At 34.8% G+C, this 24,507-nt stretch overlaps 1 protein-coding gene across 1 annotated transcript; it reads left to right on the top strand.

The window, feature by feature from the left end:
- The first annotated feature begins 32 nt into the window (after positions 1–32).
- Positions 33–23,516, top strand: LOC126676392 (protein SHOOT GRAVITROPISM 6). Its single transcript, XM_050370583.2, has 51 exons — positions 33–304; positions 402–492; positions 599–653; positions 761–892; positions 1,742–1,813; positions 2,626–2,716; positions 2,826–2,921; positions 3,647–3,725; positions 3,810–3,873; positions 3,993–4,096; positions 4,277–4,382; positions 6,043–6,132; positions 6,270–6,347; positions 6,462–6,529; positions 6,604–6,703; positions 6,812–6,934; positions 7,140–7,229; positions 7,367–7,432; positions 7,658–7,756; positions 7,854–7,928; positions 8,326–8,385; positions 8,749–8,838; positions 9,004–9,125; positions 10,381–10,510; positions 10,599–10,678; positions 12,818–12,953; positions 14,757–14,838; positions 15,221–15,366; positions 15,468–15,548; positions 15,644–15,744; positions 16,098–16,336; positions 16,420–16,529; positions 16,667–16,795; positions 16,912–16,986; positions 17,069–17,202; positions 17,731–17,803; positions 17,934–18,065; positions 18,240–18,421; positions 18,503–18,625; positions 18,738–18,798; positions 18,881–18,976; positions 19,488–19,588; positions 20,092–20,197; positions 20,550–20,663; positions 20,769–20,843; positions 21,226–21,324; positions 21,854–21,925; positions 22,006–22,091; positions 22,192–22,285; positions 22,657–22,764; positions 22,831–23,516. The coding sequence occupies exons 1-51, from the start codon at positions 259–261 to the stop codon at positions 22,978–22,980; spliced, it is 5,112 nt and encodes a 1,703-aa protein (XP_050226540.1). The 5' UTR covers positions 33–258; the 3' UTR covers positions 22,981–23,516.
- Positions 23,517–24,507: the final 991 nt, after the last annotated feature.

Genomic DNA, 24,507 nt, shown 5'->3' with positions numbered 1-24,507 from the left:
CCTACAAGACCAACTGTCAGTTGCAGAAAGAACTATGAAAAAAACAAATTAAAAATAAAGAAAAAACAGAGTGTATTTAATTTTTTATGTTACGTTTTGTTATATTAATCTAAAACCCCGCTAGCCTGTCAAATTCCACTCTCTCTGTATCTTTTTTATTTTAATTTCAGTTTTGATCACTTTCTTTTCTCTTCCTTTTCTTCTTCTTCTCCAAATAAAAAAGTCTCAATTCATATAAATTATAATAACAAACAGTTAATGGCTTCTTCCAGCTCCGGAATTGGAACTTCAATTCCCGCCTCAGGTCAGACTTTCAATCTCTCTCAGTACTACACCGTTTAATCCAACACTTTTTTACATTTGCCGTTTCCGTCGATCACCGTCATTTTGTGTTGTTGCAGATGCCGTTCAAGTTCTCGTATCTTCTCTCGCCGATGAATCGCTCATTGTTCGTCAAGCTTCCATGGCATCTCTTAAGGATATCTCCTCACTGTAATTCGAACACCTATCTATCTCTAAATTATGTTTAATTAATTTTTGTGTTTTAGAGTGGCTTCTTAATTCTTCAGTGTGATTAATGCGGCGTCGTTTAATGTAGGAATCCTCTTTTGTTGCTTGATTGCTGCTCTGCCATTTCTAGAGGCGGTCGCAGGGTATTGCCACTACTGTTTTATTTATTTTCTGTTCTGCTCTTGTTTCGTGAATTATGAATAGTGAGTAATTGTTTTTTCTTGATTCTGATTTTGTACTGTGTTTGCAGAGGTTTGGGAATTTGGCTGGGGTTTTTCAAGTAATGGCATTAGGTGTTCGTGCGTTGGATAAACGAGATGTTGATCCTTCTTATATGGCCAAACTTGCTAAGATTGCTACTTCTGAAATGATCTCCACTAAGGTGCAGCTTCATTTATTTCTAAGTTTTAGATTTCCATTTCATTGCGACGTTCGATAGCTAGATTATCATTTCCATACTTGATTTTAATGCTGTTAGAGTGCCTGCATTTTAGTAATTCCTAGTTCCTATTTATGCTGCTGAATCTGTTTATTTAGCATAGTTTACTTCTCGGCAGTGCTGTAGTTATTGAGTGAGCTCAAATGCTCAATGACTGGGAAAATGATTGGCTAATCATACTTTTGTCGTAACTTCTAGTTTGGTTATGGATGGCCGACCAATGCTACCTCTGGTGAAATTTAACTAGTTTATCTACGGAATGACCCACACGGATGACGAAGTCTGATCCTTACTTCTACATCTTATTAACTCATTAGAAAAAGCATAAATTGTGGTTCTCTGGATTTGTATTGGATGGTGTTGGAGAGGAGGTTGATGTAAAATTTCGTAGAATTAATCAGTTGCACATAGAATTTTTTAGCATCATGTTGTATGAGAAAAGGGGAACAAGTTTCCTATATCAACAGAAAAAGATATTCTTCTGGATATATTATACTTGCAAGTTGCATGTTGTTATAAATCAGCCAACTTTCTTTACTCCCTTTCTCACTTATTTGGTGAGGCAGGATGGTCTTTTAATCATGACATAACATTAGTATGCAGCTTACATGTTTTTGCCTATATAAGAACTATAAAACCTTCGAATGTTCCCTTGCACTTTCTAGAAAAATGATAATTAGCTGTGTGATTTTTCTGGTAAATTTCTTCATTGTTTCTTTTATTTTCTCGTGCAATTAGTCTATTCATGAGTAACCTAAACTAAATTACTCTTTTACATTCTTTTTGAGACAGGAGCTGAATGCGGACTGGCAAAGGGCTGCAGCTACCCTACTTGTTTCAATAGGCTCACATTTGCCGGACCTGGTGAGTTATCTTCTCTTGGTGTTTGTTGCTTCTTTACAGGTAAAGTAAAGCCAACATTTCTTAGGTAGATAGATAACGAATAGACATGTCCTTCATTTAAGTGCATATATTCGAGAGGTAACTCCCTTTATTTTTCTTTTTTAATTTTTTTTTTTAAATTTTAGTGAAAAACACTTTTCATGAGGGAAGTAGCAAAAAAGCATGCTAGATACGAATGGACTGAGAAGTGCAAAAGGATGTTGTGGGACAGACATTAGCTGTCAGAAGTCAAAGTTTTTAGCTCTACATTCTTATATTTCTGATAAGCTGTACTACTGTGGACAGTAATCAGATGTTTGCAGTGGCAATAATGGGCTGCAAATATTTTGCAAGCTGATTTTAAATTGCAGAAAGTAGAAATGTTAAAGCCAAAACTTTAGAATGCAGTTTTGTAACTGAAGATCTTAGAAATGCTGTCTAAGTCCCTTGTAACATGGTTTAGTATTACATAGTTAGTTTTCTAAGTTTAGCTTTACAACATGTATTTCTAGGTCCCAACCACATTTCTCCCTTAGTTTGTTTTTTTAAGATTTTTCTTAATTTTTAAAAAAAATTTATATAGGCATCTAAAGACATGCTTGGTTGTTCATATGCTTCTGTTTGTGATTGCGTATGCTGCTACTAGATCCTAGTTAGCAATCATGAAGAGTCCTGTAAATGTGCATGTCTCATGATGTATTAGACCTTGGCGTCAGCTATTTTCTCTCCGTCCTCTTGTGGTTAATTCTCTTGTAACTTTGGTTTAATTATTCTCGCTGACCTCGTCTTTGTAGATGATGGAAGAGATTTTTTTGCATTTATCGGGATCTAGTTCTGCTTTGCCAGCTATGGTTCAAATTCTTGCGGATTTTGCTTCTGCTGATGGTTAATCATCCAACTTTCTTTCCATTTGTTTGTCTCTTTGGAAATGCTTCTTGGGCTGTTCGGTTGTATGCTTAAACTGAAGTTTTTGTTGTATTTCAATTCGTTGAAGCTTTGCAGTTCACTCCAAGACTGAAAGGTGTACTTTCACGAGTTTTACCTATTCTTGGCAATGTACGTGATGCTCATCGGTCAATATTTGCAAATGGTTTGTGACTCTTTTCTTGTGCCTCTTTATTGAGATATGAGCAGTTTGAATTGGTATCTGAAGTATAGTTTGTTGAACTGGGAAATCCCACATTGGTTGTGTGTGAATGGACATGTGTTTACATATCGGTTGGGCCCTCCACTTAACACAAATTGGTTTTTAAGATGGAATCTAACATAACATATGGTTGCCGTTAATCTAATCCTAACTTGTATAGTTACATTTTAGCTTTTGTTTCACATTTTCTTAGTTCCATTATGATATGACTTCAATTCAACTTTTAAAATTTCAGCGTAAAAGCATGAGGTACTTTTATTTTAGAAACAAACTGAGATTAAATGTCAATAATTTGTGAGGCCTATCTTGGTAGAGGTTTCTTTTATCTAAGGGGAGATGAAATATGAAGTTTATCATGTACCAAATTTTTTGAGTTCTCAAGAGAATCTGCAAAGTAGATTACATCTGCTTCTTAACCTTAAATTCTTCATAAAAACATGTAGACTTTTATTCATATCCACTTTCTAGTTAAGAATGATTGTGCTAATGTGATTTAATCCAAGTAGCTGATCAACTATGTTGAAGTTTTCATCTTAACTAGAACAGTTATTTAATACTCTCTTTCTTTTGCTTTTACATATAAAGTCTTACTATTGTTGATATCTTTTCTTTTTCGGCTTTCCTACTTCTGAATGCTGAATACTTGTGATACATGCTCTTTTTTTTAGCCTTTAAATGCTGGTGTCAAGCTGTATGGCAATATAACACGGAGTTTCCTTCACATTCACCTCTTGATGCTGATGTCATGTAAGATCAGCATATTTTCCTGCTGCTGTTCTAACATATTTTCACAACATGTTGTTTCTAAAGCAAGTGTCTTATTAAGTTCAGGTCATTTCTGAATTCTGCTTTTGAGCTTCTACTACGAGTTTGGGCAACTTCACGTGATCTTAAGGTATGCAATTAAAATTCTCATGTGACTTAGATTGGATATATATAGCAAGTCGATACCAAAAGAAGCGTAGTGAAAAGAATCTTTAATGGACTAAATTTCTTACTTGGGAGTTGGGATAGGTACGCACATCTTCTGTGGAAGCTATAGGTCAGATGGTTGGTCTTATCACTCGGACCCAATTAAAGGCAGCTTTACCAAGGCTTGTCCCTACCGTGTTAGAACTGTAAGATAGATAATATCCAAAAATTCAGTATCATGCTATATATTGGTTCCTTTTTTTGTAATAACATATTTCCTATATGCAACAAAAATTTACTGAAGCAAAGAGCGCATGTTTCAAGAATATTATAATGTGAAATGATGGAATAAATTAAGATTTTCTTTTACTTTTTCTGTTATTTAGGTACAAAAAGGATCAACAGGTTGCCCTCCTTGCAACACGTAGTCTTCACAATCTTTTAAATGCTTCGTTATTATCTGAAACTGGTCCACCATTGCTTGATTTTGAGGTAATGTGTACGTCTTTGTTTCTGTCTTCTTTTATTGTTTTCTATACTTTTATTATAAATAAGATTTTGTTACTTACCATTTTTTACTTCTTGGGGAAACCACTGAATTGTCTTGGGAGATTCTTGTTGGTGTATAATGGAGAGTTATGCTTAAGTGTGTTGGACTTGCAGTTGTTTGCAACAATGTGGACCATTTACTTATTAAGGCTTACCCTGAAATGAAATGCCCACATTCTAGCCTATTAAATCTAGAGTGCTCTTTGAAACTGATATTCGGATGTGATTCGAAATATGAAGAGGCCTATGCACCTGAGCGGATGAATCTTTGTAAATAATATTGCTATAAATAATAATAAAATCATAGCTGGAGTCTCACCTAGCAGTTTGAATATTTGAGAGAATTGGGTATTTGACGTGGTATCAGACCCTTTACGATTGAAATATTTAGAGTTCGATCCTTGACAATCTCCACTTAAATAATTAAATGCACAAGGTAAAGAGGACTTGTGTTCGTTCAAACGTCAAGTCCAATACGCATTTGCATATGCGAGGGTGTGTTAGAAATAAATGGAACCATAGTTGGAAGCTTACCTAAGAGATTGATCTTTTGGGTGAATTGATTATTTGGCAATTGTCAAAGTGATTCACCAGAACAGGCCAACCTTAAACAAATGAATACTATGAGTTTGAGAAGAGTTAATGGTTTCTAAAAGCAAAGTGGATTAGAGATGAAAGTAGAGATGTTGGGACTACAAGTTACAAGCTGGAGATAAGTGGAAGGAAAATTGCTGTAATGGGTTTGATAGGTTGGTGGATGAAGTGGTTAATCTTTGTGGAAAAAAAATGGCTTTATTGTGAAAGAATTTCTATAGAAGTGGTGGTTAGAAACAATTATCCTGTGAAATTTTAAGGTAGAGATGCACAAGCCAAAAAGAAAAAAAAAAACAAACGGGTAATGAATGAGATTACTTAAATAAAGGTAGATTACATATTCTTGATGACTATTCATTGCTGCTTAAAATTGAGAACATCTGAGCAAAGAGAGCGGGAGAGACTCAAAATGAATAGGTAAAAAGTTGCAAATGAGGTTTGCTTACCAAAATTTGACTTTTGAGTACATGTGACCTTAAACTGAGTAGTTAAGAAAATCTAATCTCTATTGGTTTAGGGCTTAGCTGAATTTTCTTGGGTTGAAGTCTTATTTGGCAGAACTTATAATCAGCTTTCTTTTTAATCATATTTTCTAAATTAGAATCTACTTTTTAGAATCAGGCTTCTTCTTTCAAGTCATTTGGAGTCACTAATATGTTAAAAAAAATCACAAAAGAAAAGATAGTCTCTACTTTGGGAAGATTGTGCCAAACAGGCTCCAACTTGGAGGAGTGTAATGTCTTACTTCATGTGCTGGGTGATAATTAGTTATTTCTTGGACTTGAATGAAAATAAATTATTTTTTCTATTGTATATGTAGAATTTTTGAGGAATTGGTAAATACTGTATAATCAGATTGTGAAATGCGAAAATATCAGGTCTTCATAAACTCATGACTTGAAAGTCATGTCTTGTTCACTTTTGGCAATTATTCACTTTTATGTTATGTTGAAATAATTCTGTTAGTTCATGTATTGGATTTTTTTTAAGATTTATATTCTATATGCAGGATCTCACAGTCATTTTATCAACACTTCTTCCAGTAGTTTGTATCAATAATGATAGTAAAGAGCATTCAGATTTTTCAGTGGGACTGAAGGTGCATATTACTATCTTGAACACAAGCTTCTTCCTCATGTTTTTTATTACTTGAAAAATTGGGTTGTGGAATTCTCTTCTTGCATTTCCTGTTGGGGCTCACTGTTCTTTTCTGTAACGGACTTATTTTTATTTCAGACCCACAATGAAGTTCAGCGTTGCTTTTTGACTGTTGGCTTGATCTACCCCGACGACTTGTTTAACTTTCTTCTGAATGTGAGTATTGTCTAAATGTCTAAGGCTAAAAATGTTTCAGTATATTTTGCTTCTGCATGTTCTGAAATGTACTGTTATTTTGATGTGATACCTCCGTTTTATTTCTGTTGCCAGAAATGCCGGTTGAAGGAAGAATCTTTGACATTTGGCGCACTCTATGTTCTGAAGCATCTCTTGCCAAGGTTTTTTCTCTGAAATTTTAGAATCTTGCTTTTTGCTGATTATGTGGCCTTAACTGTGTATTTTAAATTCGTAGGTCATCTGAGGCTTGGCATAACAAGAGGCATTTACTAGTTGAAGCTGTAAAATCCTTGCTAGATGAACAAACTTTAGGTGTTAGAAAAGCTTTGTCAGAGGTATGAATAACGTTTTGGCGATGATTTCTTCTTTGAGATCAAAAAGCACTTATTGAGCACTGCTAGTTCATTCTTCCAAGTTTGTGATTCTGTTTGCTTTGTTGGTAGTTGATTGTAGTTATGGCCTCACATTGCTATTTGGTTGGTCCATCTGGTGAAATGTTTGTTGAATACCTTGTACGTCATTGTGCTCTTTCAGATTTTGAAACAAATGGTCCTGATAACTCCAAGGTAGGCTCTGGTTCTAGTAAGCTTCATATTGTTAGGTATAGTCTCTTAGTCGTTTTGGGTTGTTATAAAGAAAATGCCATAATACAATACCGTATTGTTAAGTGGACTCAAGGGAATAGACTTCCTTTTGCAATTGATCTCTATTATTCTACTTAAAAGGCTCATGCATTAGTAGCTTAACAATTGATTATTTCGATTTCCTCAGGTAAAGTTGGGGAGTTTTTGTCCAATAGACTTGAGAGCAATCTGTGAGAAAGGCCTTCTTCTGATCACCATTACAGTTCCAGAAATGGAGGTATTATTTTCTATATTCTTATTTGAATATGACACCGTCTTTTCTTGACGGTGGTAAATAATTTGCATTCATATGGTTCATGGGTATCTTATTGGGAACTGACTTTTATGTTTGATTCTTGTCTTAATATTTTACAGCACATTCTTTGGCCATTTCTGTTGACTATGATCATCCCACGGATTTACACTGGTGCAGTTGCAATTGTACGTCCTTCTATGTTCATATTACCCTATTAGGCGTTAAGAAAATAAGAGCTATGTTTTTCCTGATGCATGCATATGGTTTTTACATCTATTCTCTTCGAATGAATTCTGTAGTTTCATTACTGTGGTGGTTCCTGTCGTCAGTCTGTTCATTTTTTTTCTTCATAATAGAGAGGTGGATTGTACTACTTTTTGAACTTCGGTTGCTATATGCTGCTCTAACAGGTATGCCGATGCATCTCAGAGTTATGCAGGCATAGAATTTCTAACATAAGTGGCATGCTTAGTGAGTCCAAAGCTCGTGCTGATGTTCCTAATCCTGAGGTTTATCTGTTCTAATGTCATTTTAATACGATTATTTTTGGTTTATATCGTCAAGTCATGTGATTATAAACATTGATTTATGGTGTTTTTAATGCAGGAGCTTTTTGCCCGATTACTGGTGCTTTTGCATGATCCACTGGGTAGGGAGCAGCTAGCTACTCACATTTTAACAGTATGCTTTCCTTATCTCTTTATGTAGCCAATTGTTGCAACATTTTAAGCAGATAAGGGTAGAAGAAAACTTACCTGTTCTATACTTCTTGCTTACAATTTAGAACAATGGATAAACAATCTTCGAAATTGATAGGTTTATCATTGGTTGGTTACTTTATATTTTTGCAAGATAGCTTAAGGTATTCCGTGTATTCTATCATGCAATGTCCATTTCTAGTCTTACTTCTAGTGGAATTCTATGTTACTGATTTGAAGACTAAAGCTGATATGAACAGATGATCCAGAGATAATAATAAATTAAGTGGCATAGTTAACGGCTAAAACAATCTAAGTCTTCTTGTTTCTGTATATCTGAATGAAGAACCATGTGCATGGTTTGTTTTTTCCCTCTGCAGGTCCTCTGTTATTTGGCACCTCTATTTCCAAAGAACATCAACATGTTTTGGCAAGATGAGGTATGCTGTGTAAAATTATAATTGAGCTTGGATTCCAAGTTGCAAATTTTGTGGTAAATTTGAGAAGTTCGGGGGCTACTTGAAATGAAAAAAATCTTGCAAAAATTACGCATTTTGGATTGAAACAGATATTATGCATTATGATTTGACAACATATTTAATTTTCCTATTTTTTGTATTACTGGCAACATGATAGTTCTGTTCAAAAGGGAATGACTTTTTTTTATAGTCACTTTAAAAATCCGGAAAGTGATTTTTTATTTACCAATTCATTCCTCGTTTACCCTTATTATACTCCAGAGCACAGGTGCAAAATTATTTACTATCTATGATCTTATTGATTTTTTATTTGGTAAGCTCTAGATTCCTAAAATGAAGGCTTATGTTAGTGATACGGAAGACTTGAAGCTGGATCCTATGTACCAGGAGACTTGGGATGATATGATAATCAATGTAAGAAATTTTTTAGTTACGAAAAAACGCCTTAAATTTTCTTTATTTATCCATTGTATTTTCTGCATAATGAGGAATAAGTGCCTGTGAATGCTTTGTTTTGCATTTTGAATATCCAATGCATGGTAAATTAAAAGCTTTCTAAATGTCTTTTTGGGTGTACAGTTCCTTGCAGAATCTTTGGATGTGATTCAAGAAACTGACTGGGTGATCTCTCTTGGAAATGCTTTTACAAACCAATATGAGCTCTATACACCAGATGATGAGCATGCTGCACTTCTTCACCGGTATGAATAATTCAAATGTGCTTTTATCATTTTCTTCTACATCATTGCAACAATATTTCCCTATTTTTATATACCTTAAGGAAATTGCTATTTAACATCCTTAGGAAGTTGTTAATGTTTTCTGAACTCTGTTCGCACCTATGATTCATGTACAGCATCACTCGAAAGGTAGCTATAAATGATGGTGGTAGATTTGGTATTTTACGTGTCTGCTTCTTTGTACTTATAAATGCCTTAAATTTGATACAGAATATTTGTGTTGTGATGGGATGCTGTAACTGAGATCATTCAGTTTGATCTTGGGCGGTGTTAAGATAATGAAACTATTATTGGAGCCCCACTGAACAACTTGAATTTCTGGGTGAATTGCTTCTTGACATGGTATCAGAGCCTCTATAATTGAAAAGTCTAAAGTTCGATCCTTAGCAACCCCATTTGGTTAATTAAAATATTTGAGTAGAAGGTGTGGTGCACCTTTATACTTGTTTGTTCACGCCTCAAGTCCAATGGGAATTTGCGTGTGAGCTGTGTTAAAATAATAAAATTATTGTTGGAGTCTCACCCAACAACCGAACTTTCAAGCGAATTGGTTATTTGACAGGTGATGCAAGTGTTTAGGTTTTCTTCTCTATAGTGTGTCTGATGTGTTTAGAATAGGTTGAGAGGACACTGTATCCTCTATTGTTGTACTTGTGTCTTCAACTCTACCGAAAATTATTCAATTCAACAAACAAGCTTACTCTTTGATTGCGAATGCTGATTTAAATGCATTAGACATGCATGTAATCTTTAATTTTAAAGCAAATCTATTTTGATAACTTGTTCTTTTATCATGGAAAATTCAAAAAGAAGGCTACTCTCTGATTGTGATGCTGATTTAAATGCATTAGACATGCATGTAATATTTGTCTAAAAGCGATATCCATTTTGATAATGGTACCATATCACTTGAATAAATGACCCTTCAATGTTCAAAAGTTCCATAGTTTGGTGTCGAAATTAGAGGTGCTTTACTGGAAGAAATATTAAGTAATATACATCATATGTGACCGTCTATCAGAGACATGCTTGCCTGTATCTGTTTGTTGGCTTGTAATGTGGTTTTAATTTAGCTCTTGCCATTGTTATGATAACACATTATTTGGTGGTGGCTTGATCAACTGTCCGAATCTTGCACCATTCTGTTGACTTAGTTGCATTCTTAATCTTGAACTGTTGAAGAGCTATTTACATTTACATTTTTTTCATGCTGCAGGTGCCTTGGTATGCTTCTGCAGAAAGTCGATAACAGGGCATATGTTCAAAGCAAGATTGATTGGATGTATAAGCAAGCTAATATTGCTATTCCAACCAATAGGCTTGGTTTAGCAAAAGCTATGGGATTGGTAAGTTCGTACGTTGCGTTTCAGATGGGAAAAATTTAAACAGCGAAAAGAGTAGGGAAGTTTCCTGGCATGTTTTTCTTTTTTCCAGGTTGCAGCCTCCCATTTGGATACCGTGTTGGAAAAGCTGAGAGAAGTTCTGGCTAATGTTGGACAAAGTATTCTGCAGAGGTGAATTTAAATTAAAATACTCTGACTGAACCCCCTTTTTAAGGCACCCCATCATTAAGTTTAAATCTATCAGTTATTACTGACAATGATGTGATAATTTAGAAAGAACCAATTCCACTTTTTCTGATTATATATATATATATATATATATAAATATATATGTCTCTCTATATATATCATCCTATTTTCTTTTAATCAAAGAACCTTGTTAGATTCCATCTTAAAACCAATTGGTGTTAAGTGGAGGTGCCCAACCAATATATAAACACATGTCCACTCACACACACAACCAATGTGGGATTTCCCACTTTAACACTCCCCCTCACGCGTAGCGTGTACGGGCCGAGCAACAAAGTCCCCCCTCACGTAAATCTCACGTGGGCCGGGCCAAACTCAAATTGTGTGAATGGACAAGGCTCTGATACCATGTTAGATTCCATCTTAAAACCAATTAGATTCCATCTTAAAACCAATTGGTATTAAGTGGAGGTGCCCAACCAATATATAAACACATGTCCACTCACACACACAACCAATGTGAGATTTCCCACTTTAACACTCCCCCTCACGCGTAGCGTGTACGGGCCGAGCAACAAAGTCCCCCCTCACGTAAATCTCACGTGGGCCGGGCCAAACTCAAATTGTGTGAATGGACAAGGCTCTGATACCATGTTAGATTCCATCTTAAAACCAATTGGTATTAAGTGGAGGTGCCCAACCAATATATAAACACATGTCCACTCACACACACAACCAATGTGAGATTTCCCACTTTAACAAACCTATTCACCAAAAAAGTTCAAGCTATAGGGTGAGGCTCCAATATTGGTTTTATTATCTTACCGCACCCCCTCATGCAAATGAAATGACCATTGAGCGTGAACAAACGAGCACACATGCTTACCTCAGTAAACATTGTTTCGGCGTCCACATCAACATCTTTTAAATGGAAAATTTCTCGGTGTTTAAATTTAAAAAAATATCAAAAGTTGGTGTCCAAAATTGCCAAAGTTGAAAGTTTGTGTTAAATTTACACAACACACTAAAGTTTGTGATTTTTAATCAATTAAGCCTTTATTTAATATCATTAGAATATAGTAAATTTATATATTTTATAAACATAGTTAAAAAAAAGAGATAAACTCCTTTTGTCATTGTTGAAATGTAAAAAAATTGTTTACATGTACAAGAAGTAATATCATGTAATTACTTGATTAGCTTTAAATGTTTTTTCATTTATTTTTACTATTTTTTCTTTCTAATTTCTACCATTGTCAACATTACGAAAATATTATCAAAATTTGAAATAATTTTTTTTTTTAAAATTCTATGTTCTCGTACATGAATTCATTTTACATGCTTCTAATCATTCATGCTAGACATAGTATGATTGCAAATTAAATAATTGCATTTTTGAGAGGTTAAATGGGTAAAAAATTAAAAGTTTAAATGTGCAATAGAAAAAAAAAATAGTCCATGATTAAATAGAACAAAATAATTTAGTTTAAGGGTCGAATTATGCATTTTAGTTATTCTTCACACGTTTCAAAGCGTTTGAATACACACATTTTGCCACGCTGGACAAAAAAGAGGTCAGATCGGCAAAAAGTACTAAAATATTTTAATTTATCAAATGGGATTGTCAAGGATTGAACTCTAAACCTTTCGATTATAGCTTTTCCATGTTATGCTTTTTCATGCATTGTTTGTCATGTATGTTTAATGCTATTAAAACAATAAGTTAGATTTTAAACCAATAGCACAATATTGTACAAATTCTTCACTAGTAAGCTGTTCTCATTGCATTGTCGTAGTTCTTGATTGCAAGGGCATAAGTATGGGAATTGAGAGTAACCACTTAATGCAGAAAATATAAAGTTAGGGCTTTGTGAAGATCTCCTTCCTATAAATCTACCATGATTATTGGTATATAATAATGTATTTTATGTGAATGTAGGGAAATTGAATGAAAAACTCTGCCCAGTGCCCCCAGTCCTTGAGATTTTGTTTATAACCAAAAGATTTTTTTTGAGCCCACAGTCCATAAGAATTCATGAAAAATGTTGGGATATGCTGCAATTAAGTTCACGCATCTCATTTTATCTTTTAATACTTAATGGCTTATAACTCACTCTGCAGGTTGTTGTCATATTTCTCTGATAGCTATAAGACAGAAGACTCTGACGATATTCATGCTGCCTTGGCTCTGATGTATGGATATGCTGCAAAATATGCTCCATCAACAGTTATTGAAGCAAGAATAGACGCCCTTGTTGTAAGCTTTACTTTTTGCTCCATATACTTCTGTTGAACTGAACATGAAACAGAGGTGTAACATTTCAGGCACTCATAAATTTACCATTGGGTACCTTCTTACCAAATGGCACCTGTTCAAGCAAACATGTTAATATTAGATCTTTCCGCTGAATTTCTTTATGGTGGCTTTATGAGAAATTAGTTATATTTAGGATATTACTTATATTATATCTTTTTGCCAGCAATCTGGTTAAATAAATGGGCAAAATGTGTTGCTAATGATTTGTGGAGACCTTTTCATGAAGTTAAATTTTGACGCTGCAGATTGAGTTCCCTGTATCTTAAGATAAGATTTTTTTCTCACCAATTGAAAGATGGCCTAATCATCCAAAAATACATTCGAAATCGTCAATTTTACCGCATTTCCCAATTTTCAGTTTCAATTATACCCATTTTTTCAAATTGAAGTTTTTTTACTCTAGAGAATGTTTAATTAGGTCCATATTTGACACGTAGTCTAAATAAGCCCTTGATATTTTGAAAAGTACTAATAATTGAGACTACATGTCAATTATGAAGGATATATTTGAACCTTTTCTTAGTGAAAAAAATTCCAATTTTGAAAATGGATATAATTGAAAGGGAAAATTGGGAATTGGGGTAGTTTTGACGATTTTGATAGTTTGGGATATAAACGAAAAAAGTCTAAAAGGTGGGGTATTTTTGGATGGTTAAACCATTGGTGATTCAATACAGTGTTTAATCATGGACATGCCTTCCATATTGTTACGTTGAGTTCAATGTTCTTTATTTGGATTTTTTAATGCGAAGTTATTGTTGGCTTTAGCTAGTCAAATCACCTAATGGCAAGCGGAACTTAAAGATGTTCTAGGACTACCTTATCCTGAAACCTTCCTAGCTGTGGTGTAAATGTCATGAATTTGAATATACTCGGATAGTTATGCATAATTTGAATTTGATGTACAAGTTTGTAATTGCTGTTGGTTTTGTTTTCTCTACTTACTCATTAGCCAAGTATTACAAACCTTGAGTTCGGATGTATGTAGGCACACCTTTCCTTTACAAAAGTTTCCAACTTGAGTCCTTTATTGGCCAAATAAGGGATCCATACGGAGATAGTTTTAAGGACTATTGAGTAGAACAGTCAGAGACTGAAGTGTTGAATTTCTGTGGGAAAAGAAAGAGTGCATTTTTTTTTAGAAAGAGGAGGATCATAAAAGGAGTGTTCTTTTGCAGTCAACAATTTTTCTTTAGCGGGACACAACCTGAACGAAAACCCTACTATCCCTCATTTATCTGCTGAAACTAAATATGAATTTAAGTTGGCATTAACTCTGATAATCATTTTGTTCAAAGTCAGGCTATGCATTGGCTGATAGCTACAATAAACCAAGGTAACTTACCATATTTTCTGATGTAAATCGGCGATGGACTTTAGGATACTAAGCTACTGATGTTTCAGGTTATCTATGTTCATTCCAATAGGCTTTCTTTCAGCTTCATGATTGATATTTTGAGCTGCAGACAAACTTTGCAGAAGACTTTTTCGCCTGATTTGTTTCCAGATGACATTTTCTGACTTCATGTAATTTGGATTCTAATAACTCTGGAGGACATGATGAATATATAGACATTTATTGGCATTATACGATGCCATTTCATGATGAATACATTCTCTAGTCTTTGTTGTGAACCTATATGAATATACGTTCTTTTGATTGTGCTGCATTTTCCCTCTTTTACAATATAAATATTCTGCTATATTTTGGATTATTCAGTTCCTTGTTTCTTTGTCTTTTAGGGGACTAACATGCTCTCACGTCTTCTTCATGTACGCCACCCTACAGCAAAGCAGGCAGTAATTACTGCTATTGATCTACTAGGTTTGTGTCTGCTGTTGTCTGTTGAATAAAATCTGGTTGTACAACTTTCATTTTTCAATGACATGCTGCATTCATATATTTCTTGATTGTAAATATATCAATCTTTCTTCTTTTCCCTTGAATCCCTGTATCTTAAAATACCGGTATTTAATTTGCAGACTAATTTATATTAGTTTTTGGTAACTTTAGTTAGTTTGCATGATATATCATACTGCAGTAAATTTTAAAATGCGGGCTAGTGATTATTGTCTTGACATTATGTAAGTACTCAGGACATGATTTTAGTAACCTATAGGGGTGTGAATTGTGTAAAAAAATGGGCATGTTCACCTGAGATGCATTGGAAGATGATGATAGCTGCAATGTACTGTTACTGATGTAGGTCGTGCCGTCATTAATGCTGCGGAAAGTGGTGCATCATTTCCACTTAAAAAAAGAGACCAGTTGCTTGACTATATATTAACTTTGATGGGCAAAGATGATAATGATGATATTGCTGATTCCAGTCTTGAACTTCTACGTACCCAGGTCTTTGGAAGAGTTCTATTCGCTTAGCAACATATTTGCTGTCAGGATATATTTTTATGTCACTTCCTTTTTATCATTTTTTTTCATGGCTGTTTCTGCAGGCATTGGCTTTAAGCGCTTGCACTACCTTGGTGTCCGTGGAACCAAAGCTGACAATCGAAACTAGAAATCATGTTATGAAGGTGCATATTTGATGAAGGTGATTTATCTGACTGGTAAATTTTGTCTTCCATAATCATTCATGTTAGTCTGGTGTGTGCTTTGGTATTTTTGACAGGCAACCTTGGGGTTCTTTGCTTTGCCAAGTGAACCTGCAGATGTTGTGAATCCTCTTATAGACAACCTTATCACTCTCTTATGTGCAATTCTTCTTACAAGGTATTGCTAGATCACAAGTTCTTGATTTTTTGCACTGCTATTTTGGAACTTCCTTCTTTCTATAGTATTACGATTCAAGAATGAGTTATTTCAAAAGAAGCCTGCCATGTGTCTATCTGTGCTAAATGAAATTACTGATAACCTACCTCTTCTTCTAAGAAATTAGTGGAAAGTGGTGTCGTAAATCTTTGGAAATGGGAAAACCTTTACTACTATTCCAATGCTCTGCATATTACAAATTTTAAAGTATAATTTAATGTTATATTTTTTCTACATGTGATAAAAGTGTAATGCATAAATATTCATTATATTAGGCTCAGTGCTATTCTAACTGGGACTTTGTGTAAAATTAGTGGAGAGGATGGAAGAAGCCGAGCAGAGCAGCTTTTGCATATTCTAAGACAAATTGATCAATATGTTTCTTCACCAGTGGAGTATCAAAGACGAAGAGGCTGTCTTGCAGTGTATGAGATGCTTCTCAAGTTTCGCATGCTTTGCGTCAGTGGATATTGTGCACTTGGTTGCCGTGGAATTTGCACTCATAGCAAGCAAATTGATCGCACTCTCCATGGAAACTTTTCCAATTTACCATGTAAGAAAAGTATTTCCTGACGAGATCACAAATGTCTTTTATCTTTTACTTGACTTACGACATTTGTTCTGTTTGACTACCAGCCGCATTTGTATTGCCAAGTCGAGAAGCCCTCTGTTTGGGTGAGAGAGTCATTATTTATCTTCCACGCTGTGCAGACACTAATTCTGAAGTTAGAAAAGTTTCTGCCCAGGTATGGAATAGAGTGATTCATTGTTGTTCGGAATTTTGCTTATTTTGGTCAACTGATCAATCTCTTAACATTTTTGTGATGATTTGGAAATATTTCCTTTGAAATTTATTTTGCTCCATTTCTTTTTTCTTTGCTAGATTCTTGATAAACTCTTCAGCATCGCTCTTTCACTTCGAAAGCCTGGAGGATCTAGTTTTGGTTTGGACATGGAATTGCTGTACGGTGCCTTGTCCTCCCTTGAGGATGTTTTAGCCATCTTGAGAAGTGTAAAATTCTAGCCATTCTCTGTATTTCAATGTGGTACTTAATTTTTTGAACTTTTGTTATTTGAAGCAGTGAGAAGTAAATGTGACACTTTTAACTCCCTTTTTGCTGTCTTCAGGATGCATCTATTGATCCTTCTGAGGTTTTCAACAGAATTGTAACATCCGTCTGTGTTTTATTAACAAAGAATGAGGTAGACATTATCTGAAGAGTACAAAAATTTTGGATGAGTTTGTGGCTTGTTGGATAACATCTTATTTTTTGTGATTTTGCAGCTTGTTGCCACCTTGCATGGTTGTACAACAGCTATTTGTGACAAGATTAAGCCATCAGCTGAAGGGACCATCCAAGCCGTTGTTGAGTTTTTTTCGAAAAGGGGAAAGGAGCTTAGTGAAAGTGATATTTCTAGGTCTGTCTCAAGATCAAGGAATATTGACTTAGTTCTAGTTCACATCTGAGCGTTTATATTGCCTCTTAATTCCAATAGCTTTTTTTTTAGGCCAAATGTCGTAAAAGGGCCAAACCTTTCATAAAAGTTTCACAAAAGTCTCTGCGAACATTGAAGAACTGGATCATTTAAATGTGCCAAATCACCCTCCACGATCTCTTTTATAGGGAACTTGAGGGCCCATTCTTCTCTAGTCTCCACAATAGCAAATCCAAGTTTTGAGGGGAACTTGCAATCATTATGTTTATGACTTTGTTTGTCTTTTAAAATTCACTAATTACACCAACACTTATGTGTCTCTATAACACTCAACAATAAATTTGGAAGAATACCTTTAAGTTTGCCAACAGAGTATAGAGTAATCTGACAGGGAAAAGTTTTTCCATCAAGTGCTTTTGGCTGTCGAGATCTGACCCTTTTAGTTAAAAGTTAAAATAATAGGTCTTTTAACTTTATTTCTTACTGATGGAACAATGTCTATGTCTACAGGACAACACAATCATTGCTTTCTGCTGTGGTTCATGTTACTGAGAAGCATTTGCGTTCAGAGACTCTTGGAGCTGTATCTTTCTTTCCTTAGTCTGTTTACTGCTAAAAGCCTTAGTTTCTTTTTCATATATTTATATTTGCCCTCCCTTTTTCATCACCATCTTCGTTTTTTAAATGATTAGTTTATCTTTAACTATAAAAAGATTTCTACTCTAGCTGAAAGCACTAGTTCAAAAGTCGTCTTCAATGAAGTACTGGCCACTGCTGCAAGGGATGTAGTCACAAAGGATATTTCTAGACTGCGAGGTGGCTGGCCAATGCAGGAAGCATTTTATGTGAGTACAGATTTTAAGCATAACTTTCTTGTTCTCTCAGCGAGTGAATCTAGTTTTTATATTTCATTTTTAAAATAAAACTTATGTTCTTTGATAATGTTACTATTGTTCTCTTTATATTTGTAGAGTTTGAATGTTGATTTTTCTGATGAAGTGGTTTGTGACATTTTGTAGGCCTTTTCTCAACATGTAGTGCTGTCTTTTCAATTCCTTGAGCATCTGACATCTGTCCTTAACCAGTCCTTTATCATGAAGGGTGATACAGAAAAAGGAGACAGTTCTAGCCACTTTGCTGATGGTCAGATAGAGAATGACGTATTACAAGCTGCTATGCTGGCTCTCACTGCCTTCTTCAGGTATTTATGTAATTACCTTATTTATCAAGGTCTAGCCTCTTTTTAGAATCGCAACTTATGCAACCTGTTCTATAAATACAGAGGTGGTGGTAAAGTTGGAAAGAAAGCTGTGGAACAAAGCTATGCCTCTGTCCTTGCTGCACTGATTCTTCAATTTGGAAGTTGTCATGGTCTTGCTAGTTTGGGTCAGCATGAGTCATTACGGTCAGTTTTACTAGACATGGCCTTTTATTTTCAGAAAATTGCATCTAATGGCACCCCAGGTTTTTGCTAGTGTTTGTATGAAAATTTGTCATTCTTAATTCTTTATATGCAGTGCTCTTCTAACTGCATTTCAGGCCTTTTGTGAGTGTATGGGAGATCTAGAAATGGGAAAGGTATGCTAATGTATATGCACCATAGTAAACTAGCAATTGGTCCTCTGTGATGACATGTAGAATAATTACATGTTGCATGTAGATTTTGGCTAGAGACGGAGAGCAAAATGAAAAGGAAAAGTGGATTACTCTTATTGGAGATATAGCAGGAAGTATTTCTATAAAGAGACCAAAAGAGGTATTTCATGAGCGGAAAGTTACTGTTTTAAGTGCGTCTTTTTTGTTTTCTTTTGTTTTTGGTGCTTCTGTACTTCTCTATTTTTGGGTTCTTCCTTTTCTGAATACTATGAATTATACAACTTCTAACAGATGTTGAGGTGCACTCTGTGAACACAATAACTGCATAAAACCTTAAATTGTCAAAAGAAAAACATTTTTATAGTATTAAATGTCTCAGGTAAGCTTCATGGAGAACATGCAACTTTGCCAAAAAAACTTTGATTAAGAAAATAAAATATTTTGCATCTCTCAGGAGGTTGCTTAAAATTTAACCCAAATTAATAGATGAAAATTGGTTGAAAATATATATAGGCGACATTGAATTTTGTAGTCATTTCAATTGCTGACCTACTAGTATTGAAACTGTCATGCTCATTGTTCTGACATGATTGCACCACCGAACTACTAATGTGGGGTTATGTATTTGCGATATCATTAATTTATGTAACACTCTTGGGGGGTATCTTCAGGTCCAAGCTATTTCTCTTATTTTAACTAAATCCTTAGACCGACATCAAAGCTTTCAAAGGGAAGCCGCTGCTGCAGCATTGTCAGAGTTTGTTCGCTACAGGTACACAGATGAATTTGCTTTCAACTGATCTATCTTAAACTTTCAGTCTGAACTTTTACAATCTTGCACTTTGTGGCATCAGATGTGCTGAGGTTTATCTCTTATACCTATTGCATGACTAGCATATCTCTCCATATTACTTTGGCTATGTTCCACATGACATTCTTTTTAAGCACTTCTATTTTATCCTGGAAATTGCTCTGAAACAATGATCCTTTGTACTCACAAGTAGGCTTATGCTTCCAAAGCATTTTCTCATTGTTGACTTCGGGTGAATATAATTTTTGTTCGACTTCATTGGGGATTTTACAGCTTTGGTTTGTTTTTTTATGTTACTGTGCTGTATGCGGAATCGCATAGAAACTTTGTCCTTCACATTGAATCTTGATCAATAATACTTTGATGCTTGATTTGACCACTTAGTTAGTTGGCTTAATTTTATTTTGGTTGGTTCCATAGCTTACTTTACATGTCAATTCTAAATACTTTTTCTGGTGATGCAGTGGCGGGTTCAATTCCCTGTTGGACCAGATGGTTGAAGCATTGTGTAGGCATGTGTCTGATGAGTCTCCTACTGTCAGGTGCCTTTGTTTAAGGGGATTAGTACAGGTAAATTGATGATAGAACTGTGGGTATCTTTTACTATTTGTGGTGGTTTAATTTGGAAAATAGAGGGATTGCACATAAAAGAAATCGGTATGTTTGTGTGGGATGGTCAACAGTGTTAAATTGTTTGTGCATCAGTCTCCTTGCTGTGTTTCACTTGTAAGTTGATTCGCTGAATTGGAAATTTTGATGCAAAAGAATATCACACTGAAAAAAAAAAAAATACTTGGAGGACAACCTTGTGTAAAGTTCTCTATCAAAAAGGCCTCTGAAATTAATCGACTTTCAACTCCTAATGAAGGGTTTTATTTTTCGTGTATTCTCTTTGGTAAATTTTTATGCTGGGCTTTGGCAGATACCATCTGTTCACATTTATCAGTACACAACTCAAATCCTGGGGGTAATAGTGGCATTGCTTGATGATTCGGATGATTCTGTCCAATTGACAGCTGTTTCATGCTTACTCACGGTGATTTGCCTATCATCTCTCTTTACTTGTCATCAATGTTTAATAGATGCTGGATTGAGTTGTTTTCTTACATTCTACACTCGATTTTCTCTTTACATGTCTTAGGTGCTGGAATCATCATCCAATGATGCAGTAGAGCCCATTTTGCTTAATCTTTCTGTTAGGCTCCGCAATCTTCAAGTATATTTTTTTGCTTTCAGAATAACTTTTAAATGTTATGAAATTTCATTTATATTTAATGTTCAAAGAAGGTTAGGGGCTCCTCAAAAATAAATAAGTAAAAGACAACAAAAAGGTGCATCCAGTTGCTTATAAATTGAAGGACGTCCACACCCGAGGGACATAGGCTCTTCAGCCATTTTGGATTCCCTTGCATGATTTTGTAATTTAAATTGTTTAACAAACATAACCGGATATTTAGTTATTTCAAGGGAATCCTGAGACAAATTACCTTTTGATTTGTTTTATTGGTCCTTAACTTTTCGGTAACTACGGTGCCACATCTTATTGGCTGAGTGCTTCTGAAATTAAGCTTACATTTATAATTACTTGATTGAAACAGATCTGCATGAACACACAGATTCGAGCCACTGCCTTTACTGCATTTGGAGCACTGAGCAGCTATGGAGCTGGAACACAACATGAAATATTTCTTGAGCAGGTCTGCTATTGACTGTGGACATGTATCTATGGAAATTAGTTGTTGTATGCTCTCTTTATCTAAGAATCATGTTTACGAAACTATGAGAATGTCATCATGTTGGCAGGTCACCTTTTCTTCATTCTGCCTCATACTGTCATTTTCTGGTCATGAATATATGCTAGGTCACTAGTGATTTAGTTGAGTTCTATTTAAACTTTCCGGTCCCTTTAATTATGCTGTGTTACGAAATTAATTTAGCTTTAGGAAATGAGCTGCTTGCCCAAACCTTTTGGTGAATTAAAATTGTGTGAAGTGTACTAGCACGAGATTTTATTATATACTAGTAATAAAGAAAAACTCATTGTATATTTGTAACTATATCTGTACAGAAGGAAAATGATTGTATAACTCAATTATCATTTCTATGCTCTGTTTTCTCATGTTCTTTCAATTTTCATAGTAAAAGGGGACTACACTGTGGACTACTCATTCTTCCTTTTCTTGCAACGTCTCAGTATTTTAATCTAGTATGAATTGCTGTTTGCAGATACATGCTGCTATTCCTCGCTTGGTTTTGCACCTTCACGATGATGAAGTTAGCGTGCAACAAGCTTGTCGAGTAAGCGATACGATTTTTTTGGTTTCTTCTGTGAGCAAGTTTTTCTTACAGTGCTGACCTTTTTAAAGTTTAATTAATAGAACACCCTCAAACGTATTGCCCCCTTGGTGGAGATGGAAGGATTAGCTTCCCTATTCAGTTCTCATAGTTTTGCATCTGATCTTCGGTATGCATGAAAGGCTCTTTCATTATAATTTCTCATATCCCTACAAGTTTGATCTTCGTGCTTGATTATTGCTTAGCAAATGTTTCTCTGTTTTCCTTAGAAGTGACTATGAGAACTTTCTGAGAGACTTTGCTAGGCAGTTTGTACAACATCTTCCTTCCAGAGTTGACACTTACATGGCATCAATGATACAGGTTTTAATTTTTCTGGAAGCTCTCATTTTACTTGATTGTAGTATTTCCTATCCTGACTTTATCATTTAATAGACTATAGAATACTCGAGTCCTTTATTGCTTCTTTATGCCGATTCTGTCAGTATCCTGGGGGATGTCTTCCGTTTTATTTTCTTAATAGTTCTTCGAGTATGTAGCTAGTATATTTGCATCTGCAAATATTGCGATCCCATGGTATCATTATTATGCTTCTTAGATTACAATTTATTTGGTGAATCGCAAGTGGTATGTTTTGCCTTTGCTATATCACAAATGTGATAAACGTATTAGGGGTTGCATAAAGTTCTCTTTCACAACAACATTGTGATGAGTTTTATTTCTTGATGAGGCAGGCTTTAGAGGCACCTTGGCCGATAATACAGGCAAATGCTATTTATTTGGCCAGCAGCATGCTATCACTTTCAGATGATCAACGCATCTTTGCTCTTTACTATGCACAGGTTTTTCTCAAATCTCTCCCTATCTTTTTTTAATTTATTACTAAACACAAGATGTTTCTTATTTAGGTGTTTGGATTGCTGGTGGGGAAGATGAGTCATTCAGCAGATGCAGTTGTTAGGGCAACATGCTCTTCAGCCTTGGGCTTGCTACTTAAATCAACTAATGCTCTCTCTTGGAAAAGCAGCTCGAGTAGATTGAGTGGAATCATTTCGTAGGAGTAATGATTCAGAGTCTAAGAAGTAGTTGTGGGAAGACTTCTTTTGACTAGGGTCTCTTTGAGCACCAATCAGATCCACCTGCAACAGGATTATGAGAATGGTACAGTTTTTTTTCTTTCTATACTGGTCCCTGTTGAAACATAGAACCTGTTGGTTTAACCGAGTAGCGCGAGTATGCTAGCCTTGTATGGCAGTTTGAGGAGTTAAACAATGATGGTACATGAAATAACTGATATCTCTTGATGTTGTGATGCGCCGTGAAGCTCAGTTATGGATGCAAGCTGGTAATGGAGCTTAAGAGATATATGTACAGCTTTTACTAAATGCAGTTGAAAATATGTAGCATTTGGTAAATAGAAATGATGCAAATTATAAGGCTGTATTTTGCTTCAGGTGTTATATATATTTGTACAAATATTCATCAATTTGTTTGCAATGTAATTAGAATTTCAGGATCTGTTGTATAAGTTTGTAAGTTTCTCAGTGTAAACTGTGAAGTTTGTATAATGCAACTTGATTTGTTCATTCATCAATGTGAGTTATCTTTAATTTTCCATTTGAAGTTTCAATGAGTTTCTGGCAAATCATTCTAACCATGAGTTTAAAACTTTTTAAACAATTCATTCTTAAGAGGATAGCAAAACACTGCATGTCATTTTATTTCCGAAACTACTCAACATGGATTTTCTGCTATGTAAAATATGCTACTTTTGCTGGTAGAATCATTGCTGAAGCCGTTTGTTTTGGACTTTTATACTTGAGCTGATTTATAATTTTAGAAATGTAACTTTTTTATTTCCACTATATTTGTAGATTCTGAATGGGTGATTTGTTTAAGTTCTACTCCATTCATAATAATTAATGACGAATTAAGTAAATGTAACTCACTATGTAGAATTATAAAGTATCCATTAGTAGTACAGCACGTGTCATTATTAAAATAATATGTTCACTTAATAAGGACTATTAATTGCAATCAAAGAGTATTTAGTTTTAATTAAAATTTCATGGATTGATGTGCCCTTCATTGATTTGATATTGCCCTTTAATTTAATTACGATCTTGTTACAAGTGGCATAATTAAATTACCAATACTTCAACGGTTATTTGATTTCTGAAACTTTAAATCATGAACATATGATAATTTCTGGTTCCATCAAACACCTTCACTAAAAATGGCATCCATAACCTTATAGATGTCCTCATTCACCAATTCGAGAATTGGCATAACATCTATCACGATTCTAAATTTCTGCGAACACATACTTTATCCAAAAGAATCAATGCAAACTCTCAGTTCGATCAAAAGCATAAAATTTTACAGCAACTTAATGTACCATTTGTAGGATATTAAACTCCCTAAGTCACTAGGGTTACCTCAAATTACAAAATGATCACTAAACTTCATTTTGTTACAAAATGGTCACTAAACTATACCTTTTGTTACAAAGGGGTGTCACTTATATAAAACGCACCGTTTTCAAGCTAATATTGTTACAAAAAGAACACTAAACTTTTCATGAA

The sequence above is a fragment of the Mercurialis annua genome, linkage group LG4 (genome assembly GCF_937616625.2).
Source record: "Mercurialis annua linkage group LG4, ddMerAnnu1.2, whole genome shotgun sequence".
NCBI classification, from domain to species: domain Eukaryota; kingdom Viridiplantae; phylum Streptophyta; class Magnoliopsida; order Malpighiales; family Euphorbiaceae; genus Mercurialis; species Mercurialis annua.
The sequence above is the reverse complement of the archived record's forward strand: the minus strand, read 5'-3'. Positions and strand labels throughout refer to the sequence as shown.